Below are 23,255 nucleotides of genomic sequence, written 5' to 3' on the forward strand. Positions count from 1 at the left end.
TGTTGGTTGGGATTTTGTAGTTAAACCATTGACGTCGCGTACATAGGACGACGCGACGTCGAAACGTGGATAACGTACGCCCGCCACACCAACAAGAACTAACCGATCGAATGGTATTCGCCTGAATTAACCTTCGAATCGGATTCGCGTATCAGATTCGCGCTAATTAAGACTTGGAATTGATAACGATCCAAGAGAAAGCGGTTCGGTCGCGATCTATCGAACGTACAGGGAAGTTGCGGTTAATTGAGAAACTGTACTGCCTTCGGGCGGTACGTTTTTATTAAATTTTCATCGTTTAGTAATTGCAGATTTTATGATATTAGCACAGACGAGATTAGCGTAGAAAGAGGATGTGATAAACAGAGATCATTCCTGGTGCGGTGTATAATTATGTTACGTGAATTTTAGATTAATTGGTGAAGTAAAATTTATAAAATTAGTTGGAAAATCATTGTATCAGGTAAACTCGATGTTGACGAAATTTAAAATAACTTGAAAATAATTTAGGATCTTGATGTAAATTATCTGAAATCTTCGCGCAGGAGATTTGTTAAATTTTGTCGAATGGAGATGCAGGGGAATGGAAAGAGATACAAGAAATCTCTGCTGAACTTCCATTTCTTTAGCTATGTTCATAAAAATATGAATTTGCGTAAACACCAACAGTCTGCTTATCATTTTCAATCTATGCTCTTTAATGAAATTTTAATTATAACTTACATCGCTTAGACTAACATACGAAAGTAATATAAAATCATAATTTCCGAGCAAATATCTTTATATGTCGCTCGATTACCCATCGTCATTAAACACGAAAAACAAAGCGGAAGATCTCGTATTCCTTTCTTTCGCTGATCATCCAATAACAATTCATTGTCGTATTTAAATAAATCTCCCTCATGAATATTTGCAAGCGGTGCTGCTACGGATTCCGCAACGAAACAGAAAAAAGTCGTCTAAATGGGTCGGTACCGTCTATTCTTTCTTTCCGAATCAGTTGGTCGCCTTATCATTTAAGTTCGTGGCAGCTCTCTGGCCAGGCATTTACATTTTTCGTTCGAATGTTACCGCGCAACTCCTTACACACGGCTGTTTCCCCGTTCATTGGCAGAAAAATCCGTATTTTTCACGTAACGTGCTCGTTCGCGTTTGTCCTAGAAAACGGAGAATTATCAGCGTTGTCAAGTGTGAAATATGAACATAAAGAAGCTGGAGGACGTTCGAGCGCCGTAGGGGGTTACTTTTCCATGCGAGCGACAGCACACGCAACGAACGACGCAAGCGACGCGACGCACGAATAACGTTCAACGGCGAAGGATGGAAGACCGAATCGATCCACCTTTAAACCGATATCTCTCTTCTCGAAAAGCCTGCTTCCAGCCGTTTCCGGACAAACGCGAGTATATGAATGATTTATCCTGTCGTTTGAAAGTCGTTCAACAGATCTTCCGAGAGCACTTCGCGTCGATTTATCACCAACAAGAAAGAGATGGTCGATGCAAGAACATGCAAGATAGCGACAGACAGAGAGAGAGAGAGAGAGATGAAAGAGGTACAAGCTTTCTGCAACCTATAGAGTAGCCACCTACACACCGTCACGTACATCTCGAGAACTGGCATCGATCTCACCTGCTACCAACGATACTGGAGCGCGTATTATCTCCTGTTGAATGCCGGAGCTCTGCACCGTTTCCAATTTCATGAACGTCCACGCAGTTTTGCTCCGTGATATACCTCAGGCACAATGGCGACGGATAACATCTTCTCGATTTGGGATTACTTTTTTTTACATTTTTTCTTTTTTTTTTTTATTAATATCGCGCGTATTCGATGACGTTCCTTTGTCAACACCTGATATCTCTTTCATTCGTATTTCTTTTTTAATATATCGAAATTTAGGAAAAGTATCTCTTGGAACTTCGTAGACGAGGATATTTCGTAAGACTTGGTAGATACAATGGAGAAGAACGTGAAGATATATACTATCGTACACGCTGCGTTTCTCATGTCGACAGACTTGATCGCGTGGTTGCAGTATAACGGATGGTTTCTGTGATTCGAGAATAGAGATCGAGGTAGTCCTCTGGATAGCGCAAAGCGGAGAAAGTGACGTTCCTTGGAGATTTAGAAACCTGACTCTGATCGGTGTGATAACATTAGATCGCAGATGTTTATCGCGTATCTGCGAGATTCGAGTTTCGCTGAAAGAATTTGACGAAATTTTCGAGTCTCGCGAGAAGCTATCGGGCGCCGCCTTTGACGCAGCACCCAGATCACCGAAGCGAACCGAACCGTAACCCGTACGTTTGCCCGCTCGATGTTTCCTCGTCTCTCTCGAATCATTGTCGTTCGTTTCACACTGTCCAGTCACGGGACGGTTACTACGACTAGTTTACTCTTTTGTCTATCGTCGAACAGCGAGTGTCTTCGGCGACGAAACGACTGGTTCGACCAACGGAACCCGATAGAAGCGCGTGAAACGTGGTTTGTTTGTTCAGTTCGCGGACGATGCAAGCTACGCGGTTTTTGGTATGCTGACAAATGTAAAAAACTCGACGATGCCTGGCGCATGCCAAGATCGATCTTTGCTCGTAATTCAGCTACGAATGTGTATTCCGGAGAATTTTTCTTCGCTGTTTGGCGAGGATCATTGCGTCGGAACGCGTTGCAACCCACGTATTTGACGATATCGAGCCGATTCAACGTGCGCTGACTGAAAAATGCTTCGTAACGGATTAAATCACTCGAACAATGGCGAAAGAGAAACAAACGCAATGATTGAATGCCTTTTCGCTCTGCTCGGTGTAAGTTTTCCATGTATTGGTATGTAAACGGAATAAATAAAAGCAACGTTTCCTTGTCAACGAACGCGATAGAATATTATATCTTCCTTTTTCCCCAGCAAATTTTGCAATAATGCGACATTTGTAACGTTCCTGGAAATGTTGATTCACAGATATAAACGAAGAGTCTTGCTCGTATATACGTTAATAAAACGTAGCGTGTAAATTAATTGGTTTATAGTTGAATTTACAGTACGATGAAAGATGAATTTAGAATGAGTAAGCAGCAACAAGAACGCTGTTGTTGATGATTTTGGATATTTATTAAAGTTGACGATATTAATTATTGTAAAAAGCAGCACGTCAGCACCTTATAATTAATAAACACGAAGTTAGTGGTGTATCCTAAATTATTCCTCTCGATGAACGCGTGTCAGGAAAGTTTTCGAAAATAAAAGATTCGAAGAAATGACGCGATAAGAATCGCTTCCATCGGCACTTTCGCGCAACCATTTTACGTCATTATATTCAATAATTTAATTTTCATCGTAAATCTTCCCGATACTTTATCGAACCTGTAATGTAAATTTTATTTCTGAACATTTAAAGCGGTTAAACTACATTTGCTAATTAGAAAATATGCGAAAAGTCGAGATTGTGTTTGCTATCTCACTCGACCCCCTCTCATTTTCTCATTTGTTTTTTGTCTTTTTTTTTTTTAAACAATACATAGTTATTTTTTCATAATAAATGTCATCGCGAATAAGTCTGTCGCATAAAAATTTGTACACGTATAGTTAAGCGTTTGTCGCGAGACGATTTACAATTTCATAAATTGAATAAAATTACATTGTGTCAGATTAGTTGGACAGATTTTTTCGCTAATGAAGACTCTTTAATAGACTCGTTGTTTCAAATGTCGTATTTGAGGAAATGAATTGTTATAACGTTACACGTCTATTTGTTAGTAATAACGGACTACAATTATATCGATATAATTTGTCATTAATATTATAATTTTTATGATTTTATGTATTTGGTAATCTTGATTTTGTATTTTTGTAAATCAAGTAAGAATAACGTAATAAAAATGTATAATTTCTGCAATGGCAAAATTTGCTGCTTCATTATTTAATTTTCAATTTTGCTACGTGGTAAACTATGCAACGATACAATTTCGCGGTATAAATTGCGAGTCAATTCTATTAAACATTGGCCAGCTTTTTAATTAAAATACCACAACACTAACTGCGTGTATAGGAATACGAACTGTACGAATACGAACTGTACAAATACAAATTCCATTGACAAACACATATTCGATTCAGAACAGATTTATGTCAAACTTTCAGCTTTATTACACGCACCAGTTACAAAACTTCACTTTATGATGAAATGTAACGCGTATGTGCAAGTAATGAAATTCAAATGTACTTGACTTTTCAAACAAGTTCACTGATTATCCTAAATTTTACGTTCAGGTATGAAGCAGGTAGTTAGTGGCTCTTTTAGATCGAATACATTACTGTAGCTGGCATTATTTTAGAATATAAATTGACTCAACTGAAAGATACTTTTCGGTGTACTAAATTGATGGTGGATCTAATTCGTTTGAGACGGGATTATCTTTTATTTCGCATTGAAACATAATTTGAAACGATGTCGAAATTCAAACTATATCACCTTTCAAAGCAGCAAATACAGCACGGTATAATTAGTAAGACACTGTTGCACAAAGGTAGATTGTGCAAATTTTCAGCCGTCGTAATTGACAGCAGTCCAATCTATCTCTTCCAACGGCACGAGTTCCCCTTCAAACACCTTGTTTCTGCATAACCTACCAAATTAACACATTAACAGTGTTTGAAAATTAACATTTCCAATGGCATTCCGCGTCCAAGAATTACGACGCAATCGCAAGAAAATACCGATCGTGTCAATTTTACTTTCATTTAATTTAAAACGCGATAAGATCTCTTCTCGAAATTTGTACGTTTATTTTCAACACGCAAGATAAATCGAAATATCGAACTATTATGTATATTAAAGAATTGATCGCGGGAGGATGATATTCCGAAACTAAAAATTCCAATATAATCGCAAGAAAATTCTGATTTCCGTACTATTTAAATACCATCGAAATTGTATATTCCCCAAAAATATTTCCCAGTTTTCAATATCCAAAATGAATGCGGATATCAAACTATCAAAGAATTCATCTCGAAGAACCACTTACAATTAGAATTTAACGCTGGTTAAAAACAGCTTCGAACAAAGAAGAACGATAGTATCAAACGAACCGACTCTTAATCGAATTTCTGTGAGAAACCACGGCCAAGCGTCGTTCGTCCGTCGAATGTAACGAAACGTGTACCTCATTGTTTAAACAGGACGCGTTTTACCGAGATATCCCGCGATAAACCGTAGCCCTACGACTCGACCGTTCAGAAACAGCACCTAATTTTATCGTCGCGTGGTCACATTAAATCTTGCGAAGCTACCGTTCATAAGCTAGCAAGCGATATTCTCGCGATCCTGCCTGCTAAACTGTTCGCATGGAACCGCTGAATGGTAAAACGGAACATGGAAAATTTCGTTGGCCGCTTCCAGTGGTACGAGCAAAGTGTTCGTTCGATGGCAATGCCGCGTTTGACGTCGCACGATCGACGAAACGTAAGTAAAACAAACGATCGGTACACGAGAGAATGGCAACTCGATGCAAACGCAACGATGTCGCTGATATCTTCTCCGTCGGCGCGGCTCGTAATTACCAGGCCGAATTGATTTTCCGTCGGTTGAATGGAACGATATCCCAATTGTGCGAAGCAAACCAAGCTTGGGCCGGCTGTCGTTGTACACGTACAGTGTACACATCGTATCCTTTGAAAATAACAGCGACCTCGATCGATGATTGCACGCGGAAAGGATGGTGGATATCGCTTGTATCGGGAGTGACGTTCGCCAATTGCCTCTCCGGTACTTGGTCGAGCAACGACGTAACGAGAATTTGATCGTCGCCGGATGACCATCGTTTCGTCGGAAATCTTCCACCACTTTTCGCCCCTTTTTCGTCTTCCTTCGCGACGGTTCGTCCTTTGAAGCTTTTGTCGAAAAGTTTGTCCGCTGGCGGGAAACAGATCGCGTTTCAAATATTCCGGAGGACGAATAGAGAAGCATTGAATAGAATGGAGCGGCGGATAAGGCGGCTCGCCGCGGAAATTTCAATTGCTTTCCGAAAAACTTCAACGCTGATGCGAAAGAATTTCTCCAGCGTTCTTCTCGACCGTGAAAACTTTCTTTTCTCTATAGCTTTCGCATCGTGTTAAATATCCCGTTCACCTGTTGGGATACGCGAAGGGGAATCCGCGTTGCGCAACTTGCGGATCGTTCGCACGAATTTTCCCGACACAAAGCTCGTTAATTACAAGACGGGCGATCCTCTAGCGAACTCGCAAAGTCCTCGAGTATCCTAGAACTCGTTGAATTTTCTCAAGATCGAGCTAGTCTGACGAGTCCGTGATGCGAAATCCTGATAGATAGTATTGGAAGAAACAAACCCTTCGTATCTTTTTATCGCCAGACTTACTTTACCGCGACTCTTCCCCGGTTCTATTCTTATCTCATTTCCCCTGTTCTTTCGGCTTGGTTTCGCGAGCGTGTCGTACGTGATCTTATCGTGTAAAAGACAAATAACTATTATCAACGATATTGAAAGCGTGTCACTCGACGTACCTAAATAGGTGCTGTTGGTAATAACCCAGAAGAGTTTTAGCGGATCAACCATTAAACCACGTTCATCACATAAACAACACGTTCCAATGGAGAAGCGTAGCTGGCTGCCGTGGCTGCTCAACCACAGGACACCGTAACCGCTTAACGCGTCGACACACACTATGTTCCTGAATATTCTGGATACCCGTCTTCGAGGTCCACCGGTCGTGCGATAAATCGATTCACAAATAACGATCACCGTGTAAGAACAATGTTAAATAACAAATTTGAGTAAACCGCACACCGTAAGTTACCAACGAACCAACGACGAACAAGCAAAAAGAACAAATGAAACAAACTGCAGGTAAAAAACTAATCACGGTAATAAACGCGAATTTTCAATCACCACTCTCTTCTTCAACCAAAAGAATTCCGATCGAATTTGTCGATTCTTCTTCACAGTGTCCTGCAACGATTTCTTTGGACAGAAGGACCGTGGTGATCTGTCGGATGAGCGATGATCTGCCTTCCTGCCTCTCCGTCACTCTTTCTCTCTCTTTCTCTATATCGCGACGCGTCGTCCCGAATCGGACCGGCACTGACGTTTCGGTACGTTCCGCACGACGCCTGTCATCGACATGTTTTTATCTCGCGGTATATTTGGTCTGGTGCGAGAGAGCGAGCCAGTTGCGCGGCTGTGGTTGTCCGAGCGCCGAACGAAAGTGGAAGGAGTAGAGCGAGTGAGTAGAGAGGGTGAGAGATGGTGGTGGTAGCGACGGCGTGGAGAACGGAGCACAGCGTGAGAGAAGGTGATTGTCGGCGTCGGCGTCGGCGTCGACGGCGCGGCTGCTAGATCGTACGCGAGAGTCGAACGCGGTGTGTATGTGCCACGAGCACGGACTAAGGGTACGGAACGAGTCACGAGGGTACAGTACCCGAGTACGCGGTACCACCAGGCCAGTAGATATACGGAGGCCGCAGCTCCGAGCTCAGATTTGCGCAGCCGCGGCAAATCAGTCGGCGGCGCACAATCCACGCTCAGTCAATACACTGTGTCACCGCGTACGAAACGTGGAATCGTTGGAACGCGGTTCATAGTCTATGGGACGTGTGGCACTGCGATATTCACGAATACGACGCCCGGTACATCGTCGTTCCCGGTGATACGCGCCAACGCAACACCAAGACTACCAACGGCGACGTGATCGCTGCGTTTGCACAGACCGCCTATCCCAAAACCGCGACTCTCGTCTTTTTAAACGACTACGCGCGTCTTTTCGCCTCTTTCGCGCATTTTCGTTCGCTCGCTTTTACGGCCGAAACCATCCCGCGTCGCTGATTTATCGTTTCCCGTTTTTTGTTTTGCAATAGTGCGATTAGTTGATTCTGTGGAGCACGGTTCGACTATCTCGATTGCTATTCGATTTCCGCAGTGGCGAATTCAGAAGCGATCGGAGAGGCGGCAAAATGTGTAAAAGTACAACTTTGAAACTACCTTTACGAGATTAAAAATTTGCCACTCTGTAGCCTGGATAATTCGATCGACATTAATTGTATACTTAACAAGTTTTTTAGAATGTGACATAATATTTTTATATTTTATTATTCTTGAAAGCAAAGAAGGACGGCACAGCCCCTATCGTTCTGGATCCATCGTTGAATTTCGGCTTCGCGTCGAAGAGGTAGATCAACGGCCAATTTTTCCCTTTGTATTCTTTAGGCTTTCGACGATATTCGGGATAGCTTCTTAAAGAACAGCACTTCATTGGAATATACGCGATGAAAAAACAACAGAGCTTATTTGATAGTAATCTTTATCGTCCTACAATTTTGTTATACGCAATATTCAAGATTCTCCACGTTTCTATTCTCGAGCTATTTCACTATACGAAAACACTTATCTTCTTCGCGATTTAGAGTTTCAATGGCAACAACAGTATATTTTAAACGCGTCTAATGGCAGAAAAGACAAATGCCCGTTCGTTTTATCGATGTCTGTAACAATAGAAAAGATACAATAGGAAAACAAACAAGGTAATAGCGGACTGATGGACTTCCATATACCTAATACAACGTATTTTAATGGACCTTTGTAGGAGTTTGTAATTGCGTTCCTTCGAAGGACTTCAAGCTCCAATAGAAATTCCTATTAAACAGCTATATACATGTAGCTACTTCGTTTTCCTTTCGAAACCGTAATAGACTACATTCGCTGAAAGCAATCAACGCACGGTTGCAACATTTTCTACAGAATATTTTACCAACCGTGATGGACAATCTTCTGTTCAAAACATATACGTAAAAATTAAAAACCTATTAAAAAAAAAAAAAACTATTAAACGTAAAGGAATAAAGAAAAGCTTGGTTTCAAAATCTTCGATTTACGAATCGGAGTTAAATGCGCTTACTGACTTGAGAAACGATCATGTATTTCGTACTTCGAAGTTTCATCCGTTTCTCGTCAATTCTTTCAGCCTTTACGACTTCTCTGTTTCCTAATTGGTCGTGTACATTTCTTGCCAATACTTTTTCGAGATTTATACAGATCGTTACACCACCGCCAGTCCAAACTTTGATAATATGACTTCTCGATAGAGATGAAACTCTTGGCAAACAAACGTTCGAAAGCTCTCTATGGTGGGACATTTTATATAAATTTACAACAAAAAATATAACTAAAATTTCTTTCGATGTTGATACCCGCGATAACAATGTTTTCAGCAAATTGTAGACAAATATATACTCAATAATGATACGAAAAATTGTATTCCTACGTTTTTAGTTATACGGTTATATCAACAAACGTCGAGAACTGTCTGTTATAAATTATTTCCCCGTTATTTGCAATCAATTTTACGTTCTTCCCAATATCAATATGTGACACGAGAATCTATCAGGATCGAACATACGTACGGTAACGATTCAAGAAACTCCACACTGCTACGTTTTCATTCATCCGACAAATCCAAGCTTTTAACCAACGATGCAACCGCAATATCGAGGAATTAAAGTCTCGTACAGTCAGACCGCTTCCCTATCAGCATCTTATTCGTCGTCGTTCCACTTCCTTGACGATGCCAGACAAGATCGTCGAAGCGTATTAGAGTCCGCGTTGTTAGCCAGCTATCGTCTTTCGATTCGATCGAAAGTCGATCGCTGTAGTAACTGAATAAACGTCGCTAGTAGGGCCAGAGTCTATCTATCCACGTCGTTAAACCATCGCCAGGCCTGTTTTACTCGATATCCCGCTATGTTTACGTTCGATTCAATTTTAGTTAGAAATTGAGAAAGTGACTGTTACGAAAACGTCGAATTTTATCATAAAATTGTATCAATGTAATCGTAATAGTCGAGTCAGTGCTAATAAAATATCAGAGTGTTCTCGAACGTTACGTAATACATACAATAAATATATATAAAGTTATCAAAGAAACGATTAGGTTGCGAGCCGGTATACCTACACGTGTAAAATACAAAAATCTGTTCAAGCTGTTTAAAAGAATTAAAATAATTTATGTAAATCGTAATAATTACGCGTCGATGCCCCTGCGGTTTCTAACCCGAATCCGTTTGAAAAGACTGCAACCGGACTGGATAGGAAACTCTAAGAAATTTATCGAAAGTTTGAATCTGTATTGTAAAGTCACTTACAGCGCTCGTGAAACCAAATCTCAAGATACGAAAAAGGAAACGCGACAGATAAACGTAAAAGAAGTAAAGGATAAAATTGTATTACGCGAAATCTATGAGATTATGATATCATCGAATACACTGGTGCTTTATTTTCTAATACAACTCTACAGCCTCGTTTCGGTTGAAATAACAATTTTTAAACTTTTTAATAATTTCCTAATGTTTGTTTAAGTTTTCGCAAGTGCCTAAATTTTATGAAACCGCGAATAGACAAACATGAATTTCGTGAGCCGTTGTACTTGGAATATGACACGGATGACAGTACGCGGCGTGACAGCCGTTGACAGCGAAGACGCCGATGCAGCCGATGAGGAACCGGGTGTTCCGACGCCCTGTTACGTTATCCTGCGAACAATTTCATACACGACCGCGAGTCAATGTGGACGGGACACGTAGAATAGCCCTAAGCTATGGTCTGTGATTATCACATAAATCATGGCGAAATGGATTGACCAGCGCGTATTTCGTAGCCAGACATTATGCCTAGTGTTGTTTCGCCTTGTGCGCGGTGCCGTTTCCTGTCGAGAGCCGATCGAACTCCATGTAGAACGCATACTTAAGTGCACTTTGACCACTCCCGAATGCCATAGAATTGATTATTGCGAAGGCAAGACATTGCCTTCGGAGTAAAATTTGCTGAGCTATGGAAATCTTGATCCGTAGCTGCTATGACAAAATTGATCGATGCTGGCAATGTTTCGTGAGAAATTCCGATAAGTGAGTTTCTGCATTTCGCGATTTCTTGACAAGCAATGTCTGGAAAATGTAGGCAAATCGAGAGATGTAGTCTGTCGTGTTTAGGATAAACGAGGATAATGGATAATACAATGGCTGTAATACACTGAGAAAAGTATTCGTACATTTATGTCTATGTCGTATGTGTTTTCAAAATATTCGAAATCAAAATATAAAATATCTTGAAATCTCATTCGCGCAATAATGAAACGCGACTGTCGTGTTTACGTGTATCGATAAAATTCGAAATCGACCGGAAAATATACACAGAAGTTACAAGATATTTGCAATTATTGCATTCGTGTGTTTAACAAACGAACGAATACACAGCATAAATAGCAATCTTAAGCAGAAGATAAACGTTAAATATGATCCCATTGAATATCATGGTTTATTTCAATGTAATGGATTACCAGCTCTTTAAATACGTCTCTGATCTCTGCGAAATACATACTGGGTACTTTGCAATTTATATGTATGTATATTTTCAGATTCGTTTCAAACTTTACCAACATAATCGCAATAGTCGAATCTCATAACAGTACTAATGAAATTTCAAAATGCTCCGTGTAACACGCATAATATATTCGAGAGAGCTATGTACAAGTGTCGGGATACTTTTGCGAGCTTGTGTAAAGTCACGAAATATTCGTTTCAAATTCATGATATACGAAGAACATGTTGTTGAACGATAGTACGAAGAATATGTTGTTGAACGATAATGCGAAGAATACGTTGTTGAAGGTTGTAAAGTTCACAGGAATACAATTTTGTATGGATTTTTAACTCTTCTGGACGCACACGTGCAGTCAATGCTACTGTCGTTCTCTATAAACGTTATATCAGTATATAGATTATGGACGTGTATATCGTGAGTTTTATGAAAGGGTGACACATGTAAAAAATCGCCAGTTTTGAAATATTTGCAGAAAATATCTCCAAAAATATTATTTGAAGTAAAACAACGCGTTTTATCTATTTTATAGGACTTTGCCGTTAAAAGCCAAGCTAATGCAAAAATGTCAAACTGCTAACCTAAATATATATTTAATCGATATTTGCGTCGCTCAACATTCCGCACAGTACGTAAAATTTATTTCAATTCCTATGTTATCTGTAGAACGCGTTCACGTTCGGAATGTTCGTTGTTCAAAGAATTACAAAAGTGTAAAAATTACTACAATATTATTCATCGTAATAGTTTCACGCAACTAGACGTCAAAGTATCTAAATACGGATACCGTCAAAGCAACCGCAACAATTTTAGCTGAAATTTAATCAAACATTAAAACAAACAGCTTTTAATTCAACCTTACTGTTTCTAATTATCCTCTCCGTACGTAATAAAATCCACAGCGAAAGAATGATAGTTGGAGGATGTTTTTAAAACCTTATCTCCGTTATTTGTTGACTCACTGGCGCAAAACCGGTGACCGGTTTAGTTCATTTGCTAAACGAGCGACTCTCTGGTCGCTGGCACGACGTAGCTTTCAAGGCTTCGGATTTAGCGATTCTCTTTGTAACCCGGTGCGGCAATTTCGACCGTTTCTAAGAGGATATGTCCGTTGCCGACGCGAAAGTACTTTTGACTGTTCGCCGAGAGAGCTTTCCTCTGTGCGCCTTTTTCGCTTTGTGACGGATGGACTGTTTTCAATGGTATTAAGAATACCACTGCGAGCCACGTTCACTCTGTATAGCCTGCCATGATATTCCGAAGATGACTAGCTAAGGACCTTTATATTTGCGATAATCGTCGTCTTCTGATATCTTTCCAACGACGTGATGCTCTCTTCCTTTACTAAGGTTTTTCTTCAAAAAGACTTGCCCGCCTTATAAAAGAATGTAATGCTTTTGATACGTTGCGATTCATTTTATGAATGATCCTCGCGGAAGCTGCTATACTTGAAACGCTTTTGCAGTGAAACAGTTTGCACTGACGGTGCTGTATTAGCGATACTTCGTGAAGCGTAGTTGTTCCGATACTTAACCATGCTTCATTGGCACGTTGTTATTATTCAGAAATAGACTTGTTGTGAAAGAAAGCTGCCGCTCGTTAGAACAACTTGTCTCCACAGCAAGGATAAATAGAGATTCGCAATTATACCGTTGTTGAAACTGTTATAAAGTTTCAAAAAACTCTTACAAATAAATCTTTACGTATTCGCGGAATATTTAATCTCGTTGAATAATCCTTTCCAATTTTTTTTTTTTTTTTTTTTTTTTTTTGTTGAAAATATCGAACCGAATAGCGCGACGTAACAGTCCTGCTTGCTTTCCTTATAATTTATCACGATATTAGATATCGAGCAAACGTTTTATTCCAATGCTAGATTTCGTTCACTGTGACGGGCTACGTTGTTGTAAAATAGTTTCATAAAAATATCGCTCGGTTAAAAGCTTCGAGAATACTTTCAATATGCTCGATAAGCGTTAACGCAAGTTTCTCTCGCAAAAGAAATCGTTCGACGCAACTCTTTTCAATGTCTATATCATAATATTCGATTTTGCAGTTGACTAGCTACCCCTGTTGTAGTTTCCAATTTCGTTCTATATGGTTAGAAAGAGAAAAGCAGAAAGAAAAAAAAGAAACGATAGAAAAAGAAAGGAAGGAAAAAAAAAATGGGAAAAATCGAACGAAACACTAGCGACATTGGTCTGCGTGTTGTATCGAATACAAACATATTTGTGTAAATCCGTCTGTGTACATTGTAAAATTGCTTTGGAAGCTGCTGTATCACGGCTGAACGTAAACAATACGATTTATGGGTTTTCCTGACGGATAACGATACTGATTTTAGAACACATTTGTATAAAATCGTTCTCTGTTTCGTGATTATTCGTCGATACGATGAATTACAATCAATCGATACGCGATGTTATTGTTTCGTGGAATTCGTTTGCGCGAATTTTCCAACCTATTACAGCGGAACGATTATTCTGAAGGGAAAGTGTTCGATATCGTGCAACAGTAGTTAATTTAGATATTACGTAACGCACAATGGTCATTTACGTCTAGGGCTTTAAAGGATCTAAATGGATTTAAGCGATCTATTGTTTCGAAATTGAATAGCGATCTATTATCACAACGATGAAGTAATATGTTTAGAATCAGAACATTTCGACGAATGGTCGAATTGTATTAACAAAATTACTATTAACATTTACGATCAGAGGTGGTTAAAAGCTACTTTTCGTGAAAATTTATATTATTTAAATATTTAGTCATCCGTAGCGCGTACCACTACCAGTCTCGATAAAGTAGATTAGTAGATAAACACAGATACATACAGAGGCGGCAAAACGTTTCGCCCGGTATTTCTGGATTTACTGTTTTCTATATATATTTCGAAGTCGCGACATAAAATTCAATCTACGTAAAAAGGGAGGATAGATTACTTGAACGCTACGTTTAGCGATTTCCAGATTAAAAGCAAAACTCACGTACACGTATCCCCGTCTTCTCGATTCTAATATTTCAGCTGTGCTCATAAAAGAAGAAACTTCCATCAATTTTTTCCCAGCCTTCCAATTTCTTCGCCCACTGAAACGATTCTAAATAATACGATTTTCCTCGACCTACTCGAATTACTGAAAGACTCTAGCAAAAAGAATCTCTTGCGATGTAAGTGAGTTAACGATATAAAATTCCTATAAAATTTCCAATAACGAGGCTGACCTGCAACTTCAACCCTTTAATTTTAACTAGATCAAAATCATTGGCCGGCGTAGGTTGATTGCGTGAAGCAACGTCGATTCGTTTCTGCGCAATGGGAAACGTCATCGCTCAATTTGCTGCGCCACTGATTGTGAGTGCATGATACCGCGGATCGCGGGAATGCGGTTTCCACGTCTGACGACGTTGACGAGAACAACTGCCGACACAATACGAGCCAACTGATCCAAAACTCCATTACGCAACCCCCAGACAATTTCGGGCCGCGTCTACGCCAGTGTTCGCTTCGTTGTGCATCGAAACACCGGCGCAGCAGAATTAGCCATTGTATCGTGATTATCAGACAAATGGTAATCGGATACCGACCCGTAGGATACGATTGCTCGAATAATCGTTCTCTATTTAATCCGAGAACTCCGGGCCCGCTGTTTGTCTGAACGATTTGATTACGTTTAACTACCACTTAGGCAAATAGTATGCCGTTGCCGCCAGCTACAGATTACTTTTCTTTCGAGGTCTTAATCTCAGCTTTCGGGTATCACAGAGTCGCGATAGACTCTGGCGAATCGAACATCGTTCCCAGATCGGAAACTTGGGGGGGGGGGAAAAAAAAACAACTCAACGATAGCTTTAATTTATCCTTAGAACGATAATCCTAGAACAATCCTCCCTAAGAACAATTTATTCGCTTCTCTCCTTAACGATGAACCTGGTTGCTTCTCTTCTTAAATGGACTGACACGACGAGTCGAAGCTAGTCGAGATGAATTCAATTGCATCTCGAGTCTCGTCGAGGACTGCTCGACATCTAAAAGATAGATTAGACGGTGTCATCTGAGCTACACGAGAACACGGTTTCTTGCTGATCGAAAGATAAGAAGGTTCGAAATGGTAAGGTAGCTTCGTTTGCAGAGGATTAACGTAATAAGAAATTGAAGAGGGCTTTAAGTGGGTTTCTCGCGAGAAAAGCCTAATAAATTGCTGGGTTTAAGACTGTCTCAAAATCGCGTTTTACCGGTGATTATCCGCGATCGTTATATGCTAAGATAATACGATTGCCAACAGATATTGTTTGCGATAAAAGTATCGAAAGTTGACAAGGAATAAGTTTGCAGGAGGCGAAGAAAAAATATCGGTAGTTGCTGGGAAAACTAGTAGCGAAAAATGAAAAAATCCGTGCACCTTAACGATCTTTTTAAATAAATGATATTGATTTTGATCAATTTGCCAACTGAATTAAAGTCTTCGATTTAAATCGATTTTACCATTTTAATCGAGATGGTATACGTCTTTTAATACATTCGCTGCTATTCACGCGTATGTTACGCGTCGTCTTAAATTTAGTTCTCGGCTGTCCTTGTTTCGATATATTTCAACGAAGAGAAGAGAAAGGCGAACAAAACAGCAGGCAGTTGCATCAGGACAAATATTTTTGTTAATGGAGAAATTGTAATAGCAACAAACGTTTTGCCACAGATCTCGTCGGAAGGAAAAATTATTTCCAGTAGTTTACATGAAAGTATCGATTTGCGAAGGATTTCATACATATATACGTATACATACTATGTACAATATATCTACGAGAGGTACACACAGTAGTTCTATGTAGAGTAATCATAAGATTGTTCATTTCGACGTAAATTGACCGTTCGCTGTGAATGGAGCTGCTTGAGTATTCTCTTAAGTGAACTGGAATTAATATGGAAACTAATGTTTCGATTGAACGTCAGGCATTGAAAGTGCTAAAGTGCTACGTATTACTTGTCAAACGATTTAATTACTCCGCGAGGTTGCTCCGCAATGAATCACGAAACTTCATCAAGAAATGGCATTAATCTTAAAACTACACAGCCAGCGCGTTAAGCTTATACTTACAATGCTACGAACTTTCTCCATTCTTGTAGTATAGACTAAGTTAGCAAATCAAGGTTTTTTTTAATAAATTATAATAATCGTACAATGTGTATGGAACGTCAAACACTTTACGAATACTCTTTGTATAAAAAATAACGCTTAAAAATGACAAACGACTTGTTTATTCAATCCTTTCTTATTTACACGCACGTAACTGTCAATGTTAAGAGACCACAATATACTGAATTATCAAGAAATGATATCCAACGTCATACTTTTTTCGTGAAACAGCGCAACTATGACGAAAATCAATAAACGCTTGTCAAAACATTCGTGCTTTTGCGAAGTTTAACCGTGCGACACGATTTATACATAAGGTAAGCGGCAGCTGCGCTATCTTTCATTCTCCTAAACGTCCAAATTTCTATTTCGCGCGTCAGACAAATCCCTATCTTTGACAACGACGTCGTTGAAAGCAGATGCAGGTGCAACTTTTCCAGCAACTCCAGGCAATTTTAGCCACCCCGTTGGAAACGCTTCGCCATAGCCTTGCGCTGAGGTGTTCGAGCAGCTTGCAACGACCCACACCTATAGACGAAACACATTTTTCCACGCGCGTTTTCGTCCAAACGTCGAGGGATTTGTATCCCGGTCCGAGGCTCTCCGCCTAGCTCGGTAATGCGAGTACCACGAATAATAATACGCAAGTTCGGAAGACGCACACGTGTTCGGAATAGCATACAACCGAGTGGGCGGTTTAACCGCCCCGGCCAATTTCCAAATAATTTTACCTACAACCACGATGACCTACATAAGGTCAGCAAAAGGGAACCGACTTGATCGATGCGATGGAGCCATCGATTCCTCGTCGCAAACCACGAAGAGATTTCGCGTAAACGAAACGCTGAATGTTCCAATGTCCCTCCGATACCCAGAGACCGTCCTGATTTTACAGTTAGCTGACTTAATCTCGATACAATACAAGCGAAACCTAGTTTATTTAGAGGATGTTCGGTCGCGTGTATTTTTCAAAGTAGTCGAGAATAGCGGCGAATGTTTGAATCGTGGTTTGGTTAATCGGTCACTGAAATTTGCTGGACAAACTGCTTTAACTCTTAGAACAAATATAGATTAACAGCGGGGATAAAAGACGAAGGCTACTCTGTGCTACCGGCTCGGATACTTTCCTGAGTAACGTGTGCTTTAGCCCGAGGTTATGGGACTACAGCGCCGTTGAAAGTGGTAAATAAAAGCTTTCGATTCTAAGCTACCTCCGTCCCGTTTCATTCTTTTGACATATCAGGTTATTTCTTACGCGATATCGTTGCCTGGTGGAAATGGTCAACAATTACATTACCATATATTATATTAATATCCGTGCGTTGGAAAGAAATTCGGTTTTATTACGAGTAGTAGCCGACTCTGTAGAGGAAATAATATCAGACGAAATAAAGGAGAATAATTTGAAATTATATCGTTGTAGATTGAAAATTTGCAAACGATACCATACAGCGAAAGAAAATACTCTTTAAAGATCAGATCTTCGAGAAATCTATATTCCTTTCATTTTAATCCTAATGAAATAGCATTAAATAGGCTGTATGTAGTTTTTACATGGAATCCGATGTTTCTCATTTCTGATCGTTGAATTCATAACGCGTTATTACGCATTATATGCTCAATTTTGTTTCCGCGTCCAATCTAATACAATGACATTTGATTAATGGGCATCATTTACATACTGATTCATCATCGCATAGACCCCAATTGAATTATCTGGTAAACTATGGTGAACCGGTAGTTAGACAACGAAATCGGATATCCTTCGAAATCGTATTTAAAGCGAATTCGTTCGACCATTACGTTAATATCATCGTTGTGCCAAATTACGAATACTTGTTCTTTCTTTTGTCCTCATTTTGCCTGCCAAATTATGTATCACGTAATACTCTATTCGACATTTTGTAATTAATCGCGTTTTCCAACAATTTGCTTATTCACTCGTATAGCAAATAGAACGTGAATAATTGATACTAATGAATAGATACAATTTATCGATAACAATTTGAGTATAAAGTTAAATAATTCTTCGTCTGGTATACGTACATGTTACAGTAGGACCATCGTAATCGGTCGATACCTGATTTAATTATCCAAAACTGGTTTTATCGAAGGTTTTCCCTCGATAATCAAGCATCCATTAGTTAATTCTTGAAAATTGTAAATACGAACAGTAATGGAACTATGGTTCGTAAGGAAACAGAACGAGATTGGTAATCGAGATTAAAAGTCGCTTTTATCCGTTGCATTTCGTTTATTTTAACAGCTTCGCTGCGCACTTGTAAGCGTTCCAGATACACTTCAAACACTGGCTGTGCAACTATTTGCCCGTAAACGGTTTCTTCGTACCTGTACCTGATACATACACTTACCAGTGCAAAGTCGAGGATGGAATCAAACATTTAGATATTTGAGTTATAACACTTCGGAGAAAGCGGTTGCGCGTTCTACTCGTCGCTTCTATGTGCATTGTTACAAATGTTACGAATTGTCTATCGTGTCTGCACATCACTGCGCGCTGGTAGACTGTTAGTTGTCCGCTTGATAAATGTAGTTGGGAGGAGACAGCAGTCATTGGCGAAATTGGATACATACGCGTGTTACTCGTGTGATTTAGTCCGTTCGTAGCTCAACGTTCCAATTGGTTCAATGTCATCGTATTCGGATTCACCGTATGTTAAACTCTACCTTATCGAACGACTGATATTTTGACAAATCTCCCGAGTTCGATCAACTTTTCACGAATATTTAGATTCAGTTTTTTACAGCTTGGAATTAATTTACCACGAGTTTGAGATAAGACAGTAAGACAACATTATTTTAAATCGAATAATGATTTCTCAGACGAATTTAGCGAATTATTAGCTGACATTTCGCGTTAAATCACTCTATCGCAGATTTGAGGCGAGAAAATGGAATAATCCGAGAAGTTAAGCGATAGGTAGAACGTAGACGTAAATTAAGAGATCGAGGATGTCACGTTTGATTTCATTGAAAGATAGTCACTTTCTTGTGGAGTTATGTTGCGTCAAAATATTAAAGGCGACGTTAAAACGTGATACGGACGAAATAAATTTAACGGATTTAACGAAGACCGTGAAGAGAGATTCCAGAACGCCTAATACCATCTTGGAATCTAACGCCAGTGAATGTAACATACTCGAACAGTATTTGAATTCTTCGAGTACCAAATACCATACTTGATGTCGTCAATACATGCATAAAGTTTCTCTAGGACTAGAAAAGTCGTACTGCAAGTGATATAGAGTGAATTTCGTGTTTTCCACATAGTACGAAGGTATTTTCAATTAAAACTAATTTTAATTCATTTCTCGCGTTCCTCGTGTGCCAACGTTCGGATGATTATAATCCTGTTTGTTCGCTGAACGCTGACTGCAATGATATCCTTAAGAATTATGCTGCATGAGAAAAGGAAGGTACGCGTCTAGGCAGAAGCAACGAGGTGTCTCACAAAACCCATAAATTCCGTTCCGCTGTAGGTACGGTTGATACCGTAAAATATGCTTTCCAAGCATAAAATACTATGCAATAAATTGCTTGGTTCGACATTCATACTAAACAAACTTCTTGGCGACGAATGGAGGGTCGTTCCTCGGCTTACAATGGAAATCGTAAAAAGCACTATGTCAGAAATGTTTCGTTGCTCGAGCGTAAAAAATGAAGGCTTTCCCGCGGTTCCAGATAAAAAATTGCGGTGCACCGCAATGCAACAAAAGATAATGTTTATGAAATTTACGACTTAAAACGTTATTCTACGTTAGTGTCCATTTATCCTGTCTATTTGCTATATTACCTGTCATATCACAGTTATTCTACCTACCGTACGAATAAGCACGCGTACGTGCAGCTGTATTCCAAGAGAAACATCAATGACAATAATTTACGAAAAATAGCGAACGAACAGATTTTACATCACGATGATTCTTAGTTGACAAAATATTCGCTTCTATTACAAAGGATAGACAACGATATTGTTAGCGCATATGATTCTTTGTTGCAATAACGAACATTGTTTTTATTGTATCATCAATTCGAAATTGTACGTGTCGTAAATTGAAATTATTTAATAAATGTTCATCGGTTATTCTTGATATTGTTCGGTTAATTAATAATTACGAATCGGTTCGAACAACACGTGTTAAATAATACGTGTATCGAAGATTCCAAGTGTTGAACTGTTTGACTCAGTCCTCTTGCCAGAGGCTTCATCATCCTCCTCCGCGTAGCCGGATTCTTCTAGAAAACACTTATCGCTCTATCCAGTTTCCACGTACCATCGGACATCGTGACGCCGAGTGTCCCCGATTCATGGGCATCGTGCACATGATCCTCGGCTGCGGATTGTAAGGCATTAGAGGATCCCTTGCCGGCACCCCGAAACTATGGCGAAAATATATTCGTGGTATTCCTTAAAAATATTACCGCTCAAAGCTGCTATCTAGTCCAAACCCTGACGAAACGTTTATGGCTTGGGCTGTCGGCCATGCAATACTTTTGGAAATGAATGAAAATATATATTCGCATATACATACATACGTATAATATTATTTTATAATCGATGATCACAACTGTTTCATTTTCTTTGTATTACTTCTGTTCTGTAAATTACGTTGTATCGTAAGGAGCGTAGTGTTTGTTAAAGAAAGCTATTTTAGAACAGTCGCTTATACCGTGGACATACTTGCCGAGAATTCTTCTAAGCAGGCTTATTTCTTCCCTGTGGAACGAAGACCTAGTTACCGAGAGCATCTTTCGAAGACGAAATAAGCTTCTTTCACTTTTTACATGAAAATGAGAAAAAAGAGTACAAAAAGCATCGAGAAAATCATAAAGGAAACGCAGTATAATTTGTACGGATGATATTACCAGCGTTGTGAGACGATACAATCGATCATTTCTAAACGAAAAAAAGAAAAAAAAAAAAGAACCGAGTCTTGAAGAAGAACGGGACAAAAGAATGAAATTGGATCATGACGATACTTTATTCTCGTATCGAAAAAAAATTGCATGTCCAAATAACGGAGAAACGTTCTACCATAGTTACGCTCGCGTTATCACAAAGTCAACAAGCCACAAATTATACTTTTTACTGCGTGGAATTCGGTTAATTTCAGCAAAGTTTTAGTGAATTCAGTTTCGGCCACGACGAAGATACGTGGAACGTGAATTAGAAAAGTTAATCTAATGGAAAACGAGCATTTAGCTATTGTTTCCTATAAACTGTTAATAGTTGTTAGCGGATCCGTTAATTGTAATCGTTTGCAGCTTCGAACGAACTGTTTTCTGTGACAAATGTTCAATACGTAATGGTAATTAGAGTTGTTGCTAATCACTTTCTGTTAATATTTCCGTGCTCTTGATTTTACGAGACAAATACGAGTACGAAGCAAATACTTGTACGATACAAAGCGTACAACAGTCAGTAAATACAAGATATTTTATATGCAAACATAAATCAGCCTATGATATTTGTGCACATCGTGTTACTAGTGCATATGTTATCGTTCAAAAGTTGGAGAAGTTGTAAATTCTATTCCATCGCCCATTTTTTAACATTCAAGATAAGATGATCCTACGATCTTCTTCCTGGCTGAAATTTGTAGCGTAGCTTCTCTAAAGTATCAAGCTATAAACCCTGCTTCTACAAACCAAACATGTTACGAACTTTCAAAGTTCACGGTAACACCGAGAAAGTTGTGTAACCCTGATTACACGACTTGAGTTGTATTTGCTATTGCAGCCGAGATACGGTAAATAAATCACCGATTTAGAAAAAAGAAGTCTAAATCGTACGATCGATATTGTTTTCGTATTTTATAATACTTCTCCTCGATATTGATAGAGCAACAACAAACAACTCGCTACAGTATAGCATACAGTATTTGTATACCAAATCACCAGATCATACATGTTCATGTACGTGTACAAAATAATCTACTTTTAGCTTTTAGACTAATTATTCGACAGAGCTCAACTAAGGAGTCCGACGCAATTAAATGGAAGATTAATTTCATTTTCTTATTTATGCTACGAATTTTCGTGTCAGACGCATCGTTTGCTATTTCGATTTTTCCATTAAGAAGGGACAGTTTGCGTTATTTATACGAAGAAGAAGAAACAAGGGAACGAAAAAAAGCAGTGAATGCGAAAAGGAGAGGTCGATTAGCGCTTATCTTGACACAAGAATGCGGTCTTAATTGCGACCGGACAAGGAAGAAACGCGCGTTAACCGACAACGTTCCTAAGCATCTCGAGTTTCGCAGAGTCGAAAGTTGGCGCGAGAAGCGATGAGAGTTGGTAAGAGCGATCAGGATCAAAGATTTCTCGCTTGGAAATCGAATTTCGCTGGGTGTACAGCAAAGTTACTTGGCTTGAAAGTGGCGCGCGCATAGAACAAGCAATGACAAACTGGCTGAACCGAAAAATCGCGTGGAACTTTCGCGACGTAACTCACCGGATAAGTCCGCGGCCCATCGAATCTGGTAAAATGGGTCGGGTGAACAAATAGCCGAAAGCATTTCTCCTCTTTGCGTTAGTGGTCACCGTCGTCTCTCGTTCTTACATTCCGACGTTTCCCGAAATGTTTCGCGTTTCAGATCGATCGACCGTTTGGAAACCTTTTCATCGACTGTGAGCTGTGGTACCGTGCGAACAGGAATATGGTGCGACCTTTTACGGAGAACGAGTGAATTTTGGATGTCGAAGATGCATGGGAGAATCGAG

General features: G+C 39.5%; 1 protein-coding gene across 6 annotated transcripts in view; it reads right to left on the minus strand.

Annotated features, from left to right (window-relative positions):
- LOC139995852 (neural-cadherin-like) overlaps window positions 1–23,255 on the minus strand; it is a 242,297-nt gene that overhangs the window by 86,998 nt on the left and 132,044 nt on the right. Inside the window, exon 1 of one of the 6 annotated variants that reach the window (XM_072019730.1) lies at window positions 6,519–7,389. The exons of the other annotated variants lie outside the window; for them this stretch is intronic. Within the exon in view, the coding sequence (XP_071875831.1) occupies window positions 6,519–6,570 (52 nt within the window). The 5' untranslated portion in view covers window positions 6,571–7,389. Of the gene's footprint in view, window positions 1–6,518; window positions 7,390–23,255 lie in introns of those variants that run through there. 6 annotated transcript variants of the gene reach the window in all.

The sequence above is a fragment of the Bombus fervidus genome, chromosome 16, assembly GCF_041682495.2.
Source record: "Bombus fervidus isolate BK054 chromosome 16, iyBomFerv1, whole genome shotgun sequence".
NCBI lineage: Eukaryota > Metazoa > Arthropoda > Insecta > Hymenoptera > Apidae > Bombus > Bombus fervidus.